General features: G+C 42.1%; 1 protein-coding gene across 6 annotated transcripts in view; it reads right to left on the bottom strand.

The window, feature by feature from the left end:
• ARHGAP10 (Rho GTPase activating protein 10) overlaps positions 1-24,708 on the bottom strand; it is a 337,402-nt gene that overhangs the window by 229,780 nt on the left and 82,914 nt on the right. For all 6 annotated transcript variants that reach the window (XM_054486509.2, XM_054486510.2, XM_063664171.1 and 3 more), the window contains exons 2-3: positions 18,961-19,056; positions 18,826-18,887 (exon numbers count right to left, since the gene is read on the bottom strand). In XM_054486509.2, coding sequence (XP_054342484.1) covers positions 18,826-18,887; positions 18,961-19,056 — 158 coding nt within the window. The remainder of the gene's footprint in view (positions 1-18,825; positions 18,888-18,960; positions 19,057-24,708) is intronic.

Below are 24,708 nucleotides of genomic sequence, written 5' to 3'. Positions count from 1 at the left end.
TAAAATGCTCTACTTACGCTTATCTTGTATTTTTAAAAAATATACATTTACAATATTTGCAGCCAATCAGAAGTTGGGAAGGAAGGTGGAATGCTGGATAAAAGAATCACAGTTCAAGGAGCTCTAGAGCTGAAGAGAGGGACTCAAAAGTAGCGCCGTTAGGATTTGCCTGGGATAAGCAATCTACAGGATGCTGAAAGGCAACTGCTCAGGTGTGCAAGATGTCTCGAGAACAGGTCACATGAATTTCATACTGGGCTCAAATCTCCTAAAATGTTCTGTTAACTGAAAGTTTAACATAAGCCAATGGAGCCACAAATTGACCCTGTAACATACACAGGTTACATATACCGCCTGAATCCAAACAAGGTAAGCACTCGACTGCATCCCCCGTCAGATCAGAGCTTACCTCAATAGCATGGTTACCACATTTTAAAAGAGCCATTTCCAACTGGGGTAAAGCAGGAATGCAACCAGAATGCTAAAAAGGTTTAGGAGGAAGATATTTAAAAAACTAGATGTTTCATGTGAGTGGGGAGGAAGAGAACATTTAGTGGAAACATGAAAGCTGTCTTTAAATATTTAAATGGGTACTGCATGAGAGAAGAAAAAAAATCATTCTGATTTGCTTAAAGGGAGCAAAGCTAGGTTTGATGGGTAGAAGCTGTAGAGTAGCAGATTTGGGTTTCCTATCATAGGGACTCAAGAGAACTATAATGAAACAGGCTGCCTGGCAAGGTGGTGACCTCCAGGTCCCTCCGCATAACCAAGCAGAGACTAGATGACCCATGACCAGGAATACCCTCTCACACATGCCTGCACTAGGAGAAAGCTGGCCAAGAGGACAGTGGAGGTCCTCATCCATCCCTATCAATCTGGGATTCTAAATGAGCTGGGAGACTCAGAAGTACAAACTACATTCCCATGCTGTAGTTTTGAGAATCATGCTACGACGGCAAACTACAGAATCCATTAGAACTTCACGATTCAAAGTAAAAAGATTATTATATAACAGTGTGGAGGATTAAAATGTTTCCCACAATTACTCAAGTCTGAAATCCTTTTTCATCAGACATTCAGATGTAAGGATCTTAAATGTCTAAAAAGGAAAGGAAAGTTATGTTATCTTAATCTATCCTCCACAGTCCACGCTAGAGCTAAAAAATCTGTTGAGAATAACAACCAACCTGCAGAGAATGAGACTCCACTGTGGGGAGGAACCACTCCAACAACTTTACATTCCCCCACACTGGAAATCAAAGTCTAAGTTCTGATGTCATAAATTCTAAAGACAATAGGACTTAGGGCTATAACCCCATACTCAGTAAAAACACAACAAAGGCATACCTACATCCTATGATATCTTTAGTAACAATTGTCTAAAGTCTCAGTCTAGGTAAAACTGAGTAAGTCAGTATAACTACTAAATCATGCCTTTCTAATTACTTAGTACTAACAAGGATAGCCTGAGTATAGTGAAACAGAAGGAATTTTACATCCATTCCCCAGAACACTCATTATTTTGAGCCTGGATTCCAAGTGTTTTTGACCCCAGAGGAATGCATAATCTGAGAACAAAGGAATATTTCCCCTATTTTCTCCCATGACCTTCCAGATACTTACCATTTCATTAAACTAAAGGGAAAATTCTGTTTTCCAATTCTAATGTCAAGAATAGCAGCAAAGAAACCATTCAGCAAAAACACAGCTCTTATTTTTCCTTGAAACAGAAACTTAAATGGTGCCTAGAAACTTTATATATACAGAGATAGATAGATAGATAGATAGATAGATAGATAGATAGATAAAGATAGATCTAAACATAAAGGAATCTTTTTCCCAAAATGATCTGTTAGAAAAAAAAGAACTTGCCTCGTGTAAGAGTTCTTAAGAGTCTTCTAAAGTAGTGGACTTTCCCATTATTTTGATCAACAACTGTTTGAGGAATCTTAGCCTAAAACAGCCCTAATCACATTTAGTTTCAGATACTTAGAGATTACAAACAGGACTAAGTTACAAAAACAAGGGGAAGCTAAGAAATTTAAGATATTTAGTTACAATTCCAGAGATGACTTCAAAATTTTGTATTCAGTAATTTTATAAAGCTCACTTTAAAAGGAATAAGATCAGTGGTTACATTAAGCAAATCATAGCCTGGGCAACAAGGCATAAACCCCATCTCTATAAAGAATACAAAAAATTAACTAGGCGGGATGGCATGCATCTGTAGTCTCAGCTACCCAGGAGGCTGAGGTGGGAGGCTAGCTTGAGGCCGAGAGGTTGAGGCTGCAGGGAGCAGTGACTATACCACTGCACTCCAACCCAAGCAACAGAGTTAGACCCTGTGAAGAAGAAGAGGAGGAAGAGAAATCATGAAAACATATCCCAGAGTTAAGTTTTTGGTGTGAGTGTGTGTGTGTGTGTTTTTTTTTTTTTTTTTTTTTAAGAGACAAGGGTCTCACTCTGTCACCCAGGCTTGGAGTGCAATGGTGTGATAACAGATCACTACAGCCTCGAAATCGTGGGCTCAAACAATCCTCCTGCCTCAGCCTCCTGAGTAGCTGGAATTACGGATTCAAGCCACTGTGCCAGGTTCAGGAATAAGTTTTTTAAAGAGACTGTCCAAATGGGCTGCTAACATGTACTTTTGACTTGAGATAAAATTTCCAGTGAAAGCATCAGAAAGATTTTAAAAGATGCTATAGCTCAAAGAACTCAGGCAGATGTGGCCATCAATGCTCTGGAAAGCTGTACTGAAAAATTCAGAATGTATCCATGATGAATATACTAATCTCAAAGGTGCCAAGAGCTGGGACAAATTTTTTATTAAATAAGTGGGGAAAATGTTTCTAAAATATATGCTGATTTTGCCTATTATTTAATTTTAAATATGGACACATATTTAATCAAGTAAATGATGAAGGTAGACATCTGATTATCTAGCAGATGTACATATGCATACCTAAAAGTATACACGCTCAAGTTGTCTAAAAGAATTGTATTATGTTTAATCTTCTGGGAAAATAATGTTGTCTTACAATCAGGCACATATATGAACATCAGTCCTTCTGGGCTGCCCAGCACTTGAAACCCCTTCCTATGTTGGAGGAATTCTCCTTCCCACTGAAGCAAAGTCCACCTCCCACCATAAAAGTCAAAAATGACAGACGCTGGCTTGCAGTAAGGTAATGACACCTAGCTAGGGTTCCACTAATGAGATGCTCCCATCCAAGACTTTGATTCAGAAGCTAGTGCTTTAAAAAAAAAAAAAAACACCAATGACCAGAGATTCTAGCAAGGTGGCAGCAACTAGTCTAATTTCCAGAGGCAGCAGTTCTTCCAACAGCCACAGGGCAGTGGGGCTCTTGGTGCAAACTGTGGTGTCCACATCCAGTAGCAATAGTGGCGTCTGATCTAAGCCCAGCTCTGTGGTACAACCTGGGCATCATTCCTGGTTCCCCACATCTCTTAAAGATACAACAAGACACCGAATACCCTTTAATGAATTTCCTCTATGTTCAAACTAGCTAGTGCTTGCAATTGAGAATCCAGACTAATAACGGATTAGTATTTTTTGGAATTTCAGAACCTTATGAACAATCTTGCCAAAATGCTTTCGCATTCTTTTCTCTATACTCCTAACACAAGAGTTTCCCTAATTAAACCAACTCATTATCAATTAATTACATCACTCTCTCTCCACACACACCCTTTGGTACCTCTTTCTCCATCTATCCAGCCTCCCTGGCCTATACCTTCCCCATCATCCTAGGCTCAAATTTTAATAGAAAGATTAAGATGGCCAATAAAGTTCCCCCACTTCAATACCTGACATAAGAGAAAGAACAAGAGTCAAAAGACTAATGTTGACAAAAAGTAAAAAAGTTTCACAATCGATTTTGCTACAAGAGTCCTCCAGCAGGGAAAAATACGAGGCCAGCGTGTTTTCATTTTGGCTCTGCCCTAACTAGTGCTATTTTTAGATGACAGAAAATAACAATTTCCTTTTGTTACCTGAATATTCTCAACTATAAAGCCAGGAATAATACTTTCTCCCTACTTAAAACAATTTTTTTAAAAAAAGGCACATCATACTTGAAGCAACTGTAACTTCCCAACAAATCCCAGTATGGTATTTTATTTTCAAGCACAGCTCAAGCTAATCTAATTTTCCCTGTAGAGAAAATAATGTAAAAACGAAATTCAATTTTATGATGGTAATAGCTTAAACTCATTAGCCAACTTAGCTTACTTACTAGCTTACTTAGTACCTAGATTTAATGAACCCACGCACAAAGCTCTAACTGGGACATAGGTGCTCAGGTGCCATAAATTAATTCCACAGGGTTCAAACTTGAAAATCAGGAGCCAATTAATAGGAAATGGCTGTTGAATAATGCCTCATTCTTTCAGACCAAAGAGGATTCACATAATAAGCTAGAAACTATGATTTTAAAGTATATATCCCAAATTGACTAGTTCAATTATCACACTTCTGCTTTCATACAGATAATCCAAGAATAAAATGTCCCCAGTAAGAATTTTATCAACTTTCAATCCTGAACTGTGAAAAACTTGAAACCTCGTCCTATTAAAGAGGATTAAGACCGAAATTCTGACAACTTCTGGCCTCTGATTTAATTCCCTGAATATCTGCCTATAACCTGGCTCTCTCTCAAAAAAAAAAAAGAAAAAAGTTAGGTCGATGTATCACCAAAGTCTACGATTCTCTTAGTATCTATCTTCTATGAACAAGTATGTTAGGGTGTGTTTGCCTCCCACAAAAGAAAAGCTAGCATCCATTCTGAAGGACATTAACTGAAAAAAGATAGCAGAAATTTTATTCAGATTATTTAAATCAAACATAATCTACCTGTAAAGATTTGTTTTTAAGTACACTTAGGAAAAAATGAGAATCATAAAACAAAAGCTATTGAGTATTTAAGGAATGAGTCTAATAAGGATGTGCAGCAGATGCTGAAACCATCTTCCTTCCCTCTGTGCATAAGGGACAGTAAGAACCTTGCTTTGATATTTTAAACAAAATAAATACTTTGGAAGAATATTATTATGAGAGAAAATAAAAACCCCATAGAAATTAAAGTTTCATGAGGCAATTTTGGATTGTTTTTAGTTTTACATAAGAGAAAATTTTAGTTTCTGAAGTGAATGGTATGACTCAGTGGCACAGCTAGAAATGGAACCTCGTGCATACTAAGGCAATAAACTGTTAAATCAAGAAAATAAAATAGGCCGGGCGCAGTGGCTCATGCCTGTAATCCCAGCACTTTGGGAGGCCAAGGCGGGCAGATCACCTGAGGTCAGGAGTTTGAGACCAGCCTGGCCAACACGGTGAAACCCTGTCTCTACTAAAAATACAAAATTTAGCCCGGCATGGTGGCACATGCCTGTAACCCCAGCTACTCAGGGAGACTGAGGCAGGAAAATCTCTGGAACCTGGGAGGTGGAGGCTGCAGTGAGCCAAGATCCTGCCACTGAACTCCAGCCTGGGCAACAGAGCGAGACTTAAGGGAAAAGGAAAAGAAAAAGAAAAAATGTGAGAGAAGAAAAGAAACATTCAGAAAAGAATGGCTTTAATTAATGACAAAAGCTTTTCTTTCCAGCCCATCTGTGATGCACAGGTTAAGAGAAAAAAGTGGCAGTCAACAGTAAAAAAGGGGAGCTGCAGGGTTGAGAGACTCTTGGGAACTCATTCTCTACCAGGTGGCCACTAGCTAAGCACTCTGGACAAGTTTCCTCATTGTATCCTCAGGTGTGAGAACACGGTAGCTCACAGTAGGCACTCAAAATATTTATAAATGAAGTGGGATTCTCCTATAAATTTAGATAATTTAAAGAACAGCATTTCTACATACAAGCAACATTTTCTGCTTATAGTGATAAAAGCAACCGATGAATGACAATGCTAAGTACCCTGAATCTTCTACTCCAAATGGTTCATTTTTGTTAGTCCAGGTCCAAGACAGGACGAGACACACAAGAAATTTATTAGGGGAAACATCTGTGAGAGAAAATGGGGAGGGAGCCAGGGAAGACTGGAGGGGCCATCAGACAGTGATGCAGGTCTGACCCAGGGGAAGGAGACAGGGAAGGAAAGCCCGGGTGGGTGGGTGTGTATGGGTGTGGGGGTGGGTGTGGGGGTGGGGGTGGGTGGGTGTGTATGGGTGTGGGGGTGGGGGGGTGATGGATGTGTGTGTGTGTGTGTGTGTGTGTGTGTGAGGCTGCAGTGCCGTTCTGGGGTAAGTCTGACAAGGCTGCCGTTAGAAGGCTTGGGACATTCAAACAAGCTGCAACTTAATCCCCAATCTGGCATTATTGAGAGGCGGGGCCTTAAAAGATGAATGGATTCATCCACTGATGAACTGATGGGTTAATGAATTTTATTAATTTTTTTGAGATGAGGTCTCACTCTATCACCCAGACTTTACAGTGCAGTGGCACAATAATGGCTCTCTGCAGCCTCAACCTCCCAGGCTCAAGCAATCCTCCCATCTCAGCCTCCCAAGTAGCTGGGCCTACAGGTGCATGCCACCACCACACCTGGCTTCCCCCCGCCCCTGCAGAAATGGGGTCTCATTATGTTGCCCAGACTGGTCTTAAACTCCTGGGCTCAAGCAATCCTCGTGCCTCGCCTCCCAAAGTGCTAGGACTACAGGTGTAAGCCACCATTCCCAGCCTAATGAGTTAATGGATTAATGGGTTATCACAGGAGTGGACTGGTGACTTTATAGAAAGAAAAAGGAAGAGAGACCTGAGTCCCCCAACCTTGGACTCCTCAGCCTCCATAACTGTAAGAAACAAATTCCTTTTATTTACCTAGTTTCAGGTATTCTGTTATAAGCAACAGAAAACAGACAAAGATAGGCAGAACGTGGGAGGCATGGCTTTCACACTAACACAATTGTACCACAGAGCAGCTGGGCCTGATAGTCAACGTCACTCCTCTTCCCTCTATCTGAGAGGTGCCCATGGCTGCCACAGCTTCGAGACCATACTTTCCCACTACATTGGCATTTTCTTGAATCTCTAACACAATCTCTACCACCAACTTTATATATATCATTGAATCTAATCACCACCAACTGTAAAACACTCCATTATTTTATATACTACCACAAAAAAATCCTGCTAATCTTGAACTAGCTTAACACTTACCACTTTTATATATATTGAGAAAGCTCTTTGAAAGGTATGTTTTCATCATGTATCCCTCTTGTGCATAAAGAAGTAAGCAAACTATATTTGTTAAGATATTTCTAAAACTTCTTCAGAGTCCAACTCCTCTGAATCACTTTTCATCTCAGTCATCAAAATGTGGTTTTTCAAACAACCCCATCAAAAAGTGGGCAAAGGACATGAATAGACACTTCTCAAAAGAAGACATTTATGCAGCCAAAAAACACATGAAAAAATGCTCACCATCACTGGCCATCAGAGAAATGCAAATCAAAACCACAATGAGATACCATCTCACACCAGTCAGAATGGCAATCATTAAAAAGTCAGGAAACAACAGGTGCTGGAGAGGATGTGGAGAAATAGGAACACTTTTACACTGTTGGTGGGACTGTAAACTAGTTCAACCCTTGTGGAAGTCAGTGTGGCCATTCCTCAGGGATCTAGAACTAGAAATTCCATTCGACCCAGCCATCCCATTACTGGGTATATACCCAAAGGACTATAAATCATGCTGCTATAAAGACACATGCACACGTATGTTTATTGCCGCATTATTCACAATAGCAAAGACTTGGAACCAACCCAAATGTCCAACAATGATAGACTGGATTAAGAAAATGTGGCACATATACACCATGGAATACTATGCAGCCATAAAAAATGATGAGTTCATGTCCTTTGAAGGGACATGGATGAAATTGGAAATCATCATTCTCAGTAAACTATCGCAAGAACAAAAAACCAAACACCGCATATTCTCACTCATAGGTGGGAATTGAACAATGAGAACACATGGACACAGGAAGGGGAACATCACACTTCGGGGACTGTTGTGGGGTGGGGGGAGGGGGAGGGATAGCATTGGGAGATATACCTAATGCTAGATGACAAGTTAGTGGGTGCAGCACACCAGCATGGCACATGTATACATATGTAACTTACCTGCACATTGCACACATGTACCATAAAACCTAAAGTATAATAATAAAAATAAAAATATTAAAAAAAAAAAAATCTGGTTTTTCCCACATGAATTAGTCTGTTTTCACACTGCTATGAAGTTACTGTTTGAGACTGGGTAATTTATAAACAAAAGATGTTTGATTGACTCACAGTTCCACATGACTGCAGAGGTCTCAGGAAACTTACAATCTTGGCACAAGGTGAAGGGGTAGCAGGGCACATTTCACATGGTGGCAGGAGAGAAACAAAGTTCAGGGGAAACCGCCACTTTTAAACCATCAGCTCTCGTGAGAACTCCCTCACTATAACAAGAACAGCATGGGGAAAACTGGCCCCATGACCCAATCACCTCCCACCAGGTCCCTCCCTCAACACATAGGGATTACAATTCAAGGTGAGATTTGGGTGGGGACACAGAGCCAAACTGTATCACCACACATATTTTTCCTCTGTGCCACTGAGAATACTGGAGATGCATCATTTCTTCAAAGGGTGCTCTTAAGGAGCTCCATTCTTGTATCCAGGATTTTTTTCCAAGATGGTGGCAGGCACCCACTCTTTGGATACTGATACCAGCACTTCCTTGACCTAACCAGGTCTCAATGGAAGGTTTTCAAACCACCACCAGGATTCATATTTCTTCCTTAAGTGGTCTGTGGACTGAAATACTGAGGAGCTACAGTTGTCCAAAGAGTAAAAGAGAAGTAACCTCATGTCCCTTTCATGACTGCTGCCTGGTGTATAGCAACTATAAGATACATATCCATTTCACAATGTTCAAAGGTGGAAGGAAAAATATTATGTCTTACAAAGAGAAAAAGGCAAGGCATAATGTCATTAGGATACTAGAAGATGTGAAACATTCTATTTTCATCTCTGTCACGACCTTATTTAGTGATGTAGAAACTCCACCCTCAATGAGTTCCAATTTCCTGTTTTTTGTTGTTGTTGTTGTTGTTTTGAGACAGAGTCTTGCTCTGTCACCCAGGCTGGAGTGCAGTGGCATGATTTCAGCTCATTGCAACCTCCGCCTCCCGGGCTCAAGCGATTATCCTGCCTCAGCCTCCTGAGTAGCTAGGATTACAGGCGCCCGCCACCATGACCGGCTAATTTTTGTATTTTTGGCAGAGACAGGGCTTCACCATGTTGGTCAGGATGGTCTTGAACTCCTGACCTCAAGATCCACCCGCCTCGGCCTCCCAAAGTGCTGGGATTACAGGCGTGAGCTACCACACCTGGACTCCTCTTTAAAAAAAAAAAAAAAAAAAATTAAGTGGTCAAATATAAGTCCCCCTAACTTCTCTCCAGTTCTTTGTTTTCAGAGCCAAGGCTACACCATCTAATATTTTCATGACATGGTCTAAAGACTGATCCTAGGTACCTTGGCTCATCACAAAATATTTTCCTAGTGAAACAGTAGACTCAGCTGCACACATTCCCAATAATGGAATCACTCCTCTGGATTAGACAATTAAATGAATGGGCTGGTTACATTCTAGGGTCCCTTGTGGGTGTATGTGTGGGTGGGTGTGTGTATGTCGGGGCAGTCAGGGGGAAGAAGAGTGCAGAGTTGGCCGATTCCTCAGAAGCAGAGAATACACCCTAAGGATATGAAATTCAGGAAATGTAAGTTTCAACAGGGAAGTAGAATCTGATGATGACAAGGCTGGAAGGCCACAGATGATAATGAGTCACCAACAGAGAGGACACTGAGTCACAGGGCAAGGCCTTGCAGGGAAAGGGGTCCAAGAAGGAGACAGGCCTCCTGCCTAAGACAATCTTCACTCATTTTAGAATTTTGATTTGAGTTATTCCTGACTGTGATCTCTATAGGATTCTGAGTCAGTAAATTAAACTCTCAAATGGTACATTCCTGAAAAACAGGTTTTACAAAGACACCCCTATCTGACTGAATAACAGGCTTACAGGAAAAAGAGAATTGTAAGAAAAAGCAATGCTGTCCAATTGCAAAGGTCAGTTCCAAGGAGGAAAAAGTCTTCATAAAATTAGGTCACTGACAACTTTTAAACCAAACTAAGAAATGTTTTCACAAATAAGTTCAAGATGAATTTCCTCCATTCTGAATGTGCCTGCCAACAGAAATCCACATAAACTGTAAAAGAACTGATTAAAACTAGCTTCACATGCCATATAAAATACTGTAAATATAATAAGATGAAACTAAAGGCATAATCTCTTTAATGGCATCTAATGCCTTAGGTACTTATCCTATAGGAACTCACAAGCAATATTAAATACAAAGTAAGTAACACTAAAAATCCTACTAAACCTACTCCATTAACACAAACCAGCTATAGTCTCAAATCCTTTGGAAATGAGAAGTGAAAGCTTAGGCTTTCGATCACTATTTTAACCTCCTGACAGGGACACAGTCATCACATAACAATTCAGAGCGTATCCAACTTCCAGACAGATCTAACCCTAAGGAAAGGATTGCCAGCCAAGATTTCACTAGCACCCTAAGCCAGTAGCTCTGATTTCAGCCTGCTTCAGAATCACCAGGAGAATTTCATGAAAGACCAGCTGACAGAGTTTCTGACTCAGTAGTTCTGGGGTGGGCCTGAGAATGTGCATTTCTAGCACGTTCCTAAAGTGATGCTGGACCAGGGACCATACTTTGATGACAAGTGCCCTAGGGCATACTAAAGAAAGAATAGCATATTTTCTCCTATAAGGTGGAATGCATTTAACTCATTTTAACCAACATACATTCTTTTAGTAATACTCTGAAACACTTTTTAAAAAACATTTAGGTAAGTGCAAAAGTTAACTGTGGTTTCAACCAGGTGTGGTGGCTCACATCTGTAATCCCAACACTTTGGCAGACCAAGTCGCACAGATCACGTGAGGTCACGAGTTCGAGACCAGCCTGGCCAACATGGTGAAACCCCGTCTCTACTAAAAATACAAAAATTAGCCGGGTGTGGTGGCAAGTGCCTATAGTCCCAGCTGCTCAAGAGGCTGAAGCAGGATAATCACTTGAACATGAGAGGCAGAGGTTGCAGTGAGCCAAGATCCCACCACTGCACTTCAGCCTGGGAGACAGAGCAAGGCTCCCCGGCTCAAAAAAAAATAAAAATAAAAATAAATGGGAATTGTGGTTTTGACCATTTTAAAAAAAAAACGGCAAAAACTGCAATTACTTTTGTACCAACCTAATAGTTTGGAACAAAAATCCGTGTCAAAAGTCCAAAAAGTTATGGAAGAGATTTGAAAGCATGAAAGGATGATGAGAAGGGGGTGCAGTAAAGCACAGGCCAGGGCTGCGACAGCAGGCATCATGTCTTGCCTGCGACCAACCATCTGAATGCTAAAAAAAGCCTTTGGTACGCAGCAGCTTAGTACCTTCCCTATAGGGGCAAAAGCTCAGGGCAGGTCACCCAGGAAGTGATCCCTGGCCTGGTATTTTCACAAGGGTAAAGTCTGTGGTAGAGAAAAACAACAGAAAAAGAAAAGGGTCTCAAAAGCCTGTAGAGTCTGCATAGCCAAAGGGCTTTCCTGCCCAAATGGGGAAAGGGTTGCAGCTATGGACAAGACACTTCCTCACATCTGCTTAGCAGCCCAGTCTGCCCCCAGCACCCCCAGGATGAGAGGGAGGCGGAACAGCTCCATCTCAGGCACCTTTTGGGCACCATCGGGCAAGCTCCACCTTCTGTCTCCTGGCACTCCTGCTTCCCTGCAGCTTTCCTGAACCTCTGGTCTCAACCAATTGCCCTTATTTGCCAGAATCCTGAGAAACTGAGCAACCATTTTAGGCTAGGGATGAAACTCAATGATCTGATAAAAGAATACATGCAGAGAAGTAAACGCAATATGAAGGACTTTTAAAAGAACAACATAAACACTACAGCACTATTTTAAAAGTCCTTAGATTCCTGGACAGCCGCCCACCTCAGATAAGTACAACATGTCCTGCCATGCCAGAGAGAACATCTCTGGAATTCTGGCAGCAACACACCACTCAGCCCTTTCCTCTGAGAACACACACAGAAGTGAGTACAGCAGTTGCAGCCACTAACTGTATCAGATCTGGCTCCCCAGGTTGAGTTCTTCACCTCCACAGTCAAGGGTGGCAACATTATCAGCAAAAACTACTCACTCAAAAACACTGTCCTGGCCGGGCGCGGTGGCTCACATCTATAATCCCAGCACTTTCAGAGATTGAGGCAGGTGGATCACCTGAGGTCAGGAGTTTGAGACCAGCCTGCCCAACATGGCGAAACCTCATGTCTACTAAAAATACAACAAATTGGCTGGGCGCAGTGGCTCACACCTGTAATCCCAGCACTATGAGGGGCCGAGGCAGGAAGATCACAAGCTCAGGAGATCGAGACCAACCTGGCTACCACGGTGAAACCCTGTCTCTATTAAAAATACAAAAAAAATTAGCCGGACGTAGTGGCACCCGCATGTAGTCCCAGCTACTCGGGAGGCTGAGACAGGAGAATCGCTTGAACCCAGGAGGCGGGGGTTGCAGTGAGCTGAGATCGCACCACTGCACTCCAGCCTGGGCAACAGAGCAAGACTCCATCTCAAAAAAAAAAACAAAAAAAAACAAAAAAATTAGCCAGGCATGGTGGCAGGTGCCTATAATCCCAGCTACTGGGGAGGCTGAGGCAGGAAAATCGCTTGAACCTGGGAGCCAGAGGTTGCAGTGAGCTGAGATCATGCCACTGTACTCCCGCCTGGGCGGGAGTCCATCTCAAAAAAAAAAAAAAAAAAAAAAAACCCTGTCTTGACTTTTTAAAGGGTGAGGCATGTGTATTCATAGAAATTATACTTCTTTGAGTGTGTAAGTAAACACTGACTTTTTTTCTTAGACTGGCGATTGCTCTACTTCTCTCTCCAACAATTCATTTTAGTAGGAACAAAGCTGGACATTGTCGGGGGAAAAGGAAAGGGTTATGCAAACATATCCTTCCCTCTTTTCGAAATTTCAAGTTTCCCCTCAAGAAGGAAACTAGACATAGCTAAGGCTCATCCTTCAACTCAGCCCAGATATCACCTCTCCAAGATGCCTTCCCTGAATTCCTCAATCACTTGATTACCATGAAGCATGTTGGAAATTACATGCCTTCTTTCAGCCATCTCCTCCAATGGATGAATCACTACTTATGTCTTTATCTTTATAGCATGTGGCACAGTGCTTGGCATGTGGCAGGCACACACTATTCGTTGAACTGTATACCTAATACAGGCTATTTAAGTATAGAGATGAGGCCTATGAACATATATAACTGGTGGCTCAAAACCAACAGGGATTGCTGAGCATACACACAGATGACTTCATCTCTTAAAACCTAAAGTCCCATCTTACCCTTAAGATTCAGAAAACTTTTTAAAATAGTTGACATTACTGTTTGCCTTCTAAAATAGACATATGTAGTTTTAACATTTTAATGACTCAGTCTTAATTATGAATATCCAATTATTAATATTATGCTGCACCATTATTCAATTTAGGATTTCAGAAAATACTAAACTAATTGCTTTTAAAGATAAAGTGGACCGGGCACAGTGGCTTATGCCTGTAATCCCAGCACTTTGGGTGAACCAGACGGGCAGATCACAAGGTCAAGAAATCGAGACCATCCTGGCCAACATGGTGAAACCCCATCTCTACTAAAAATACAAAAATGAGCTGGGCGTGGTGGTGCATGCCTGTAGTCCCTGCTACTCGGGAGGCTGAGGCAGGAAAATCGCTTGAACCTGGGAGGCGGAGGCTGCAGTGAGCTGAGATCGCGCCACTGCACTCAGGCCTGGTGACAAAGCAAGACCCCGTCTCAAAAAAAAAAGATTCAGTGACCACTATGAAATCCTTGGAACCAATTTTAGACTATTTCTACCTCCATTTTACAGTCATTTTGCATTCCTTTCTTAATCTGTGGCATTTAACATACTGATGGTTTGTAAAACTTTCAAGTTAAAAAAATTTAAGTAAAACAAGAGTCTTTCAAAGTTCTCAGAATGTACTGGCAACCATTTTAGCTGCTTAAAGACATTCCTTTTCTCCTTGTCCCGATGTCGGGGGTATGGGCTTGCTAAACTATACAAAGGCGCTCTGCTGTGTCTCCACCCCACAAACTCTAGCTCCAATACTTCTTCCATAAACCCTTTCCTAACAGCCACAAGCTTAGGGGCTGCCCACTCCACGTGAGCCACACTATCTTTGCTGGCGCACTTTGTATATTGTTTTCTTTTCCCATTCCTTATCTGAAGCACTTAGTATAGGCTATTTAATTAGCTCTTTACCACTTAGTCTCCAGTATCACACTGGAAATTTCTTGAGGCAAGTATCTATTCTTACTCAAAAGTTTCAGGCGAGTGTTCGGTAATACATCAGTTATGTTTTAGTAAGCATTCAAAGGTATTTAAAGAAACGAAACAAAGGTAGCCACAGTGATTCCACTTTAAAAAAAAAAAAGTGATCAGTGACTATCAAGATGAGAAGCACCCAAACAATGTCAATATGGGTTAAGAATCCAACTTTTCAACTTTTACTAATTTCATTATTGCAACTCACTGATAACTTAGGAAAGTACTATTTTAAAGGTTTCTGAGGCAAATACAAAAGGATCAGGAATTCTTGTAAAGGAGAAAAAAAGCAGATGGGGAGAAGAACCTATGGATTTAAAGTGACTTGGAAATGTATCAATCAAATGTAATATGTTTGGACTCAGATTCAAACAGACCAACTGTTATTGAGGGCGGGGGTTGGGGAGGGAAAGAGAGACAGAATTTGAATGAGTATCCGGAAAACTTGAAGATGACCTAATTTTTCACAAAATTAAGAAATTACTGATTGTGATAAGGATACTGTGTTTTTTTAAGTGTCTGCTTTTTGAGATATATACTGAAGTATTTGTGAATGAAAGTGGGCTTTCTGTCAAAATAATGAGGAGAGCAGGGGGTAAGGGGAGTAAGGAGAAACCAGACTGGTCTGAGGCTGGGTGTCGAGTCCGTGTAGTTTCATTGTATATGTCTCTCGACTTTGGTACATGTTTGAAATTTTCCAAGCTAAAAAGGAAGAAAGCACTAGGAGATGTCCTGTTAATTGTGTGGTTGGCTGTGGCTACCACCCACCCCAGCTTTGGACAGTGTCCTGCTTTCCAGCAGGTGTTTCTGTTCCCACAATGAGTTGTGTATGACACACCACACCACTCCTAAGGTTCATGGCCTTATACAGACACCACCCTATTCTCGTTCCTACCCTGCATGGGAACCCAACCTCGTCTAACACAGAGACCCTATCAACCTCCATCACAGCTGGAGCTTAAACCAGTCAGTTGGCTAACAACAGCTCTGCAAACCATGCTGTCTACTCCACACAGCCTGGAGCCAATACCATGTTCCCGTTTTTGGACCTCATCATTCTATTTCAAGGAACCTACAACAGAAACAGAATACTGAGCCTGACAATGGTCACAGGCTATTTCTGTAGAGCTAAAATCTAGCACCACTCTGCTCAGAACTTTTCCTCCAAACACCAGGATGATGCCCTTTGTGCAGTATCCTACTGAAAAGGCAGTCAGCACCTCACCACTCCAGATATGCTGTAGCCCCGCCCCACCTGGCTCCTTGCCCTGTATTGTTTTGTAGCATTTTTCACTGCCTGCCAATGGATTACAGGTTTATTTCTACTTCACTACCCCCGCCTAGAATCTAACCTCCATAAAGGCAGGGACTTTTGCTTTCTCTGCCTTTACCTATGTCCTGAGATTCTCAACAGCAACTGGAACATAAAAAGAGATCAACAGGTATGTGCTCAATGTTCAGGATGCCAGGAAAGTACAACTATCAAAGAGGGTTAAGAAAAAAAATTGACACTATTAACATAAACTAAGAACATGTACCTCACCAGCCCACACATCTGCTCCATGTACTAGAAAGGTGATGTCATGGCACTATTTTTATTCACCGTCTTATTTAGTCTTTCCTAAATAGCTGAAAAATTGATGACTACAGGATCACATGAATAATGATTCTGTCAGTGTGTACCAGAAAAACCTCATGGGACCACACTGTCTTCACACACCCTCTACAGTATCTACAATATATACACACAAATTACCTCAAAATTTAGGAACCAATGCAAATTATATTAGGGCTCTTGAGGACATATGTCTCTGTCACTTTTTTTTTTTTTGAGATAGAGTCTCGCTCTGTCACCCAGGCTGGAATGCAATGGTGCCATCTCAGCTCACTGCAACCTCCATCTCCTGGGTTCAAGTGATTCTCCTGCCTCAGCCTCCCGAGTAGCTAGGACTACAGGTGCCCACCACAACACCCAGCTAATTTTTGTATTTTTAGTAGAGACGGGGTTTCACCAAGTTGGTCAGGCTGGTCTCAAACTTCTGACCTCAGGTGACCCACCCACCTCAGCCTCCCAAAGTGCTGGGATTACAGGCATCAGCCACTGCGCCTGGCCCTCTGTCACTTTTTAAATCCAAATCAGTGTCCTCCCACAGCCCTAGCCAATAATAAACCCCCACCAGCCACCACCCAGGAAATTAGAGTGACACCTATGAAGCCAGCTGCAGTGACAGGGAGGGCAGTTCAGAGTGCCTGCTTCTTAACACATACCAGCTCTACCTCCTAGATGCCGTGTGATCTAGGGCAAGGTAATGTGCCTCAGTTTCTTCATCCGTTAAATGGGGAACAATAGCAGAATCTATCTCATAGGGTTGATGTGAGAATTCAGTGACTTAGTATTAGGTAAACAGCTTAGAACAGCTCCTGGCTGATATGGTTTGGCTCTGTGTCCCCACCCAAATCTTACATGAAAGCATAAACTCCATAATCCCCACATGTCAAGGGCAGGACCAGGTGGAGGTAACTGCATGGGGGTGGTTCCCCCAATGCTGTTCTCATGATAGTGAGTTCCTGTGAGATCTGAAGGTTCTATAAGCATCTGGCATTTCCCCTACCTGCACTCACTCCATCCTGCCACCTTGTGAAGAAGGGGCCAGCTTCTCCTTTGCCTTCCACCATGACTGTAAGTTTCCTGAGGCCTCCCCAGCAATGTGGAACTATGAGTCAATTCAACCTCTTTCCTTTATAAATTACCCAGTCTCAGGTATTTCTTCATAGCAGTGGGAGAACGGACTAATAACTGGCACACAGTCAAGGTAAACCAACTTAGCTAATACGTCCAGTATTATTTCTACCACATCTAAACCCACTCATACACTTACACTGTAACATAATTCTAGATAGTACTCATTTTCAAGAATATAGAAAAAAGAATCTGTTTTTTTTGTTGTTGTTGTTGTTGTTTTTGAGACAGAGTCCCACTCTGTTGCCAAGTTTGGAGTGCAGTGGTTCACTCTCAGCTCACTGCAACCTCCATCTCCCGGGTTCAAGAGATTCTCTTGCCTCAGCCTCCTGAGTAGCTGGGATTACAGGTGCATGCCACCACACCCGGCTAATTTTTTTGTATTTTTAGTAGAGATGGGGTTTCACCAAGTTGGCCAGGCTGGTCTCAAACTCCTGACTTCAGGCGACCCGCCCGCCTCAGCCTCCCAAAGTGCTGAGATTACAGGCATGAGCCACCTCGCCCAGCCTGAATCTGTGTTTTTTTTTTAAGCCTGAAATAAATGGTGAGAATAGATGGTGTGTCACAACCTGGCAGCAATTCTGCTGTAAATCTGGTTTAATTAAAGAATATCATTAGGAAGGTAATGTAAGCTTTTAAGAAAAGCAGGCAATTATTCAATAACCCCAAAATTTACAGTTGAGTGCAAATGAGATCATACACTCAAGGCACTCAGCACAGCACTGCATATGAAGAGCACCCCATGGGGGACAGCTATTTTTTTTTTCGTTTTTCTTTTTTTTTTTGAGACAGGGTCTTGCTCTGTCACCCAGGCTGGAGGGCAGTGGCACAATCTCGGCTCACTGCAACCTCAGCCTCCTGGGCTCAAGTGATCCTTCCACCTCAGCCTCCTGAGTAGCTGGGATCATAGGCACATGCCACCATGCCTGGCTAGTTTTTGTATTTTTGTAGAGATGGGGTTTCACCATGTGGGCCAGGCTGGTCTCGAACTCCTGAACTTGTGCAATCCATCCACCTTAGCCTCCCAAAGGGCTAGAATTTCAGGCATGACCCACCATGCCTGGCCAAGGGTAGTTCTTCTTATTCTTGTCATGATCATGAATCTTGATGCAAAGTGGCATCTCAAAGACCTCCAAGGCCCAAGTTCTCTCCCTTTCCACACAGCCTAGAAATCTCGAGGGGTATGAGTCAGGCGCTAACATCGCCCAGCTGTCCTCTGTTTCTACATAAGCTTTTCTGCTTTTATCCCCTTGATATATTAAGCTTCTGCATGAGAGCCTACATAAATGAAAGTGCTCTGCTGCAACAAAAAGATAGAAAGCAGTGATGTAGTCCCACTGTCCACTTTACAGATGAAGAAACAAGGCCTTCCTTGGTCGAGAGGTCCAGCAGCTTCTCCAAGTTCTGACCGTGGTCAGCACCCTCATGGAACTAGAAATCAGGGCTCCGGAAACCTCATCTTTCCATTACAACGCACTACTGTACCCAGAGATAAATGCTTCACAACTTCTACCAGAACCAGCTTCCAAACCCAGATTTTTCCCCCTTGAAAGCTGACTTATTAATTTACACCCCTCTCAACTCACCATAATTTCTCTCTGTTCCTCCAGATTCTTCAAAAAATTTGAAAATTCACGTAAGGAAGCATCTGTAAGAAGAAAGGAGTGATTATTTGGTGGCCATGGCAAAGGAAAACAAACCAAAATATCATGTTTAATTACCTATGCATCGTTCATCATCTGTCACAGCATCACCGATAAACTCAAACTTAAAGTCTCTGAGTGAATGAGCAAACTTCCGCTGGGCCACTGACAGACCTAGAAAGAAAAGTATAATGATGACTTGGGTTCTTGTTTTAAGTCAAGGCATAAAAGAAATTTATTCCTCCTAAAATTGGTAAAGCTGTAGAGCTCTCCTCCACTCAATCTATGAGTAGGCATGACCCAACTCCCTTGCCAAATGGCCCGCCATCTTCAACCTGGCACGCTCCGGGTAGCCTCTGCCTTCTAGTTTATACCCTGCCACAGAACAGATGCTGGAGAAATGTTTATTCCCTCCCCTACCTCCTTCTTCCTCAGATCTGATTATTTCACATTGTTCCCTAAAGTATTCTCCCTTTCTCTGCTCACTCCAGTCAGGACTTGCCCAATTCTAAAGTTCAGGCTGTGATTAGGAACACACACACCTGATAGTGGCTTGATGCAATCTGGCTGCCTGCCATGGTTTCAGACATAAGGAACTCAAAAGCCCAAGGTCAGCCAACCAGCTGCTCTTAACCAATTGCCAAATAACCACTCCAGCCAGAGAAACCCAGAAGATTCAAAAAGAATGTTCACACAAAACAGCATCAGAGAGGTAACTGAAGGCCAAGAAGAAATGGCAGGAAGAATTAATTCTGCAAAAGACCTACAGAGGTCCTCATCTTAACTGGAGATTAATAGTGGAAAACTCTACTTCTAAAATAGGCTAACATTTGTTTTACAGGCCTTGCACCATGCTAGGTGATACACATTTCATTTCATTCAAAAATTCTCAAGAGATATATAAAGATTATCATACCATTTTACAAACAAAGAAGCCAAACCTCAAAGATGTTGAGTAATTTGCATAAGGTTGGCACAGCTACAAACAATAGCAGCAAAGGCTTGCTTCTTCTTCAGAACCACTGGTCCAAAGGCCACAGCCTGAGCAGTATACAATCCTGCCTCTGGTTTAAAGCACTTTCTAAGAAGGTGTTCACTGATTTCTGCACTTCACACAGCTGCCGTCTTCCTGTGTGTCTCCCTCACACATTACTGTCATAATGAAGACTGAGTCATATTATGGTAATAAAATTGTTTAATAGACTATTTTTAGAGCAGTTTTCGGTTCACAGTAAAACTGAGCTGAAGATACAAAGGTTCCCCATATAGCCCCTGCTCCACCACGTGCACAGCCTCTAACCTTTTGTTCAACATTCCCCACTGTCAGTTTTTGACACTTCATTTTTCCTCTAATTCATGTTTATCATGCTGTTCTCAATTTTTTTAAATAATATGTAAACACTGAAAGACCTAAATATGAAAAGGCAAAACTGTAAAACTTTTGGATCATATAGGATTGTAATTTCTTACACCTAAAGTATAGAAGAAAAGCACCAAGCATAAAGTGAAATGGAATGGGTTGCAAGCACAGACCAATCCTCCAGCCCTCCTTGCAGGCACATCTCAGTGCACTGACATTGCAGCTCCTCCCATGGAAACTCATCTATTTCCCACCCCTTGAACCTGGGCTAGTCTTGTAGCCAATGGAATACAGAGAAAGTGACACTGCCAATTCAGAGCCTCCACCTCAAGGAATGTTACACACCCTCTGCTCCACTCTCATGGAACCCTCAATTCTCCATGAGAACAAGCCCAGGCTCGCCAGCTCACTGATGAATGACTCCTGGCTCAGTGGCCCCCTATAGTTGCTGCAGCAGCAGCCCGCCAGCCAGCCAGCCAGCCTGCAGAGGCAGAGCTTCCCTGTACATGCATGAGGCCGTTTGGAGGGACATGTAACTGCCCAGTGAGTAAAGCACACAATGGAATAAATGGCTGCTATTTTAGCCATTAGGTTTGGGGGTAATTGAAAAGATAACTGATAAAGAAAAATTAATAAAATTTGGTTGTGTTAAAATGTAAAATATGGCCAGTGTGGTGGTTCACACCTGTCATCCCAGCACTTTGGAAGGCCAAGGTGGGCAGATCACTGGAGACCAGGAGTTTGAGACTAGCCCAGCCAACATGGTGAAACCCTATCTCTACTAAAATTACAAAAATTAGCTGGACATGGTGGTGCATGCCTTTAATACCAGCTACTTGGGAGGCTGAGGCACAAGAATCACTTGAACCCAGGAGGAGAAGGTTGCAGTGAGCCAAGATCGGGCCACTGCTCTCCAGCCTAGGCAATACAGGAGACCTCTGTGTCAAAAAAAAAAAAAAAAACTGGCCAAGGTAGCCCACGCCTAATCCCAGCACTTTGGGAGGCCAAGGCGGGTGGATCACCTGAGGTTAGGAGGTAGAGACCAGCCTGGCCAACATGGTGAAACCCCATCTCTACTAAAAACACAAAAATTAGCTAGGCGTGGTGGCGGATGCCTGTAGTCCCAGCTACTCGGGAGGCTGAGGCAGGAGAATCGCTTGAACCAGGAGGCGGAGGTTGCAGTGAGCCAGGATCACATCACTGCACTCCAGCCTGGGTGAGAAAGTGGGACTGTCTCAAAAAAAATAAAGTAAATAAATAAAATAACTTAGCTCTTAACGTAAACCAGGCAAACATACAATTGTTCTGTAAGATCTCGACACACTGGTTGCTCTTGGTTCACATGTGCCAAACTCACTCCAGTCTGAAAACTCTTTACTTGCTGTTCCCTGAGCCCACATCTTTACTGGCCCAGTCCTCCAACACCATGGCTTGGCTCAAGAATCCTGCCCACCTCAGCCTTCCTAGGACAGGGCTAGTCCTAGGCACTGTGGCCCCTCTCCATTCTACTGCCGTTTTATTTCCTTCATAGCACTTATTCACCCAAATTTATTTAGTCAACATTTGCGCATTGTCACCTATCTTCCCACTCCGGAACCTCATTTCCCTGAAGCGACGGCTGTCAGTCTTGTGCTTCTCTACATCCCTGAAACAGCAGCCAAAACTGTAAATAAGATACAACAGGCTGGGCACGGTGGCTCAGGCCTATAATCCCAGCACTCTGGGAGGCCGAGACGGATGGATCACCTAAGGGCAGGAGTTCAAGACCAACCTGGCCAACATGGTGAAACCCCATCTCTACTAGAAATACAAAAATTAGCCGGGCGTGGTGGCGGGCACCTATAGTCCCAGCTATTCGGGAGGCTGAGGCAGGAGAATGGCGTGAACCCAGGAGGCGGAGCATGCAGTGAGCTGAGCTAGTGCCACTGCAGAGATAGTGCCACTGCACTCCAGCCTGGGTGACAGAGCAAGACTCCGTCTCAAGAAAAAATAAAATAAAATAAATAAATAATAAAAATTAAAATAAAAAAAGATATAGGATGATTTTTATTTCATGTACCTATTTCCAAATATTGATAGTTTGTGGGCTTATAATTTTTAGTAGTTACATACATATTATCCTATTTTGCTGTTTGCTTTGCCAGATTGCAACAGGATCTTGTTTATATGTGTACATTTACACATAATATATATGAACATATTTGTTTATATTTACTTACCTATGTATTTTTTATATATTGCTATGAATAGACTGGCGTAAACTATATATTCTTCCATTGGAGCTGTTTCATTATTTTATCCAAAATTACTAGATCAAAGGCTGCAGGTTATTTTAAAGTGGTGTTTCATATGGTCAGAATAGCAGGTTCTCTGGAAAGTTAAAACTTAAATGCACCAGTTTTCCAGCATTTCATGCCTAATTTCATTAGTTGAAAATGTTTGTAACAGATTAAATTGGGGCTCATTTGCATAACCAATCTGATGTATTTCTCCCTATGTAAATAGCATGCTTTGTACCTGTGCTAAGATGATATAGTTATATCATTTCTTCATTTTAAAATATAAGCATTTCTATCACTCGTTTTCCCCTTTCTGGTGATCTCCTCTTAGGGTTTTACCAGAGTTCATTATGCAAAATTTTTATTGTCAAAAATCTGACCACACCATATTCTATTTCTTTTAATAATTATAAATGCAATTTCCTTTCCATTACTTTATACATTTTAAATTTATTTTCCCATGCAGTTCATATTTTATAGATGTCTTCTTCCTTTCAAAATAAAAGCATAAGGCAGTTTGCTAAACTTAATGCAGTCCATTAAATGTATTTTCTTTCCAATACCATTGCACATAAAACTCAAGCAGTTTCTAACTAAGTTAGTTACAAAGACCAGCAACATCTCTGCCTGGATTAGATGCAGGGCGGGGAGAATAGAGGAAACTAACCAACTAACTTTTTTTTTTTTTTTTTTTTGGTGACAGAGTTTCACTCTTGTCACCCAGGCTGGAATGCAATGGCACGATCTCAGCTCACCGCAAACTCCGCCTCCTGGATTCAAGCAATTCTCCTGCTTCAGCCTCTCGAGTAGCTGGAGTTACAGGCATATGCCATCACGCCCGGCTAATTTTTTTATTTTTAGTAGAGACGGGGTTTCTCCATGTTGGTCAGGCTGCTCTCGAACTCCCGACCTCAGGTGATCCACCTGCCTCAGCCTCCCAAAGTGCTGGGATTACAAGCGTGAGCCACCGCGCCTGGCCTAACCAACTAACCTTTATTGAGTGCCTGCTCTACGCTAATTGACTTACAAATATTATTTCAATTATTCTTAATACACCAGCAGGGTAGGTGTTGCTGTTACCTTTTAAAAAAAAAAAAGAAAAAGAAAAAAGATAGGTTCAGAGATAGTTTAGTGACTCAATCAAGTCACATACCTCTGTACACTGCTGGTAATAAGTCCTGGAGGCAAAGGATCAACTCCCTGGTTTCTCAGACTCCCACTAAAGTCCTTTCCATTACACCATTCAATCTTTCAAGAGATTTCACATTATTCCCAGGTCCTTTGCCCAGATCTCAACTCATGTGAAATCATCAGGCTCTCTAAATGACTCTAGTGCAGAATTGCAACTAAATGGAAAAATCATTTATTTGTACCTTCATGCCCCCTATTCTCCTCTGCCTGCTAATTCCTGAGTATTGTGAATTAATACTGCTCTTGAGATACCCTCAAGGCTGTTATATATTGGTGGATAATGCCAAGTCTGACTGTGCACAACAAGCACAGCTAACATAAAAGAATGAATGTGACCTGCACCCTTCAAATAAACTTGCCACTTCAGAGTCTTCCAGGCTAGAATTTTTGTGTCTTGATCTACAGGCAAACAGGAGAGACAATGTAGGTGATCTAATTCTTCCCAGGGTTAGGAGCAGTTTGAGATGAGGAGTTATATTTCAGATGTGCTGAGTTTGAGAGGTAGGATACCACATGGAGAGATCCAACCTCGGTTTGAATTCAGGTGTGGACAGCCTCCAGATTCTGGCCTGAACTGCCACTGCTTGTCCTTGATTCTACAAATGAGAAAATTATTTCTTATAGCAGAGCCACCTATTTATCAACAATTTTTAGTTAAGACCATGAGATATTAGACAAACACACACTCTGCTGGGGGGATGGGGAGCATCTCTGTTTGGGTCACCCTACCTTGACTGCCCGTCTAGGCAGCACTGTCAGTGCAAGATAACCCCTTAAGTTACAAGCCTGAGCCCTCGTCATGAAGTTGTCACTACTAACTCCTACAACTTCCCACCCCACCAACGAAAGCACTAATGGGGATACTTTTAAAATGCAGCATGTTCTATAATCCTGGGCTTGAAAAGAAAAAGGGTTTGGTCAATAAATATACTCTTGTCACTCATTAAATCTGAATACAGGATTCTTTATAAATCATAATAGATTCCAAAGCCCTTT

The sequence above is a fragment of the Pongo pygmaeus genome, chromosome 3, assembly GCF_028885625.2.
Source record: "Pongo pygmaeus isolate AG05252 chromosome 3, NHGRI_mPonPyg2-v2.0_pri, whole genome shotgun sequence".
NCBI lineage: Eukaryota > Metazoa > Chordata > Mammalia > Primates > Hominidae > Pongo > Pongo pygmaeus.
This window is presented reverse-complemented; position numbering and strand designations above follow the sequence as displayed.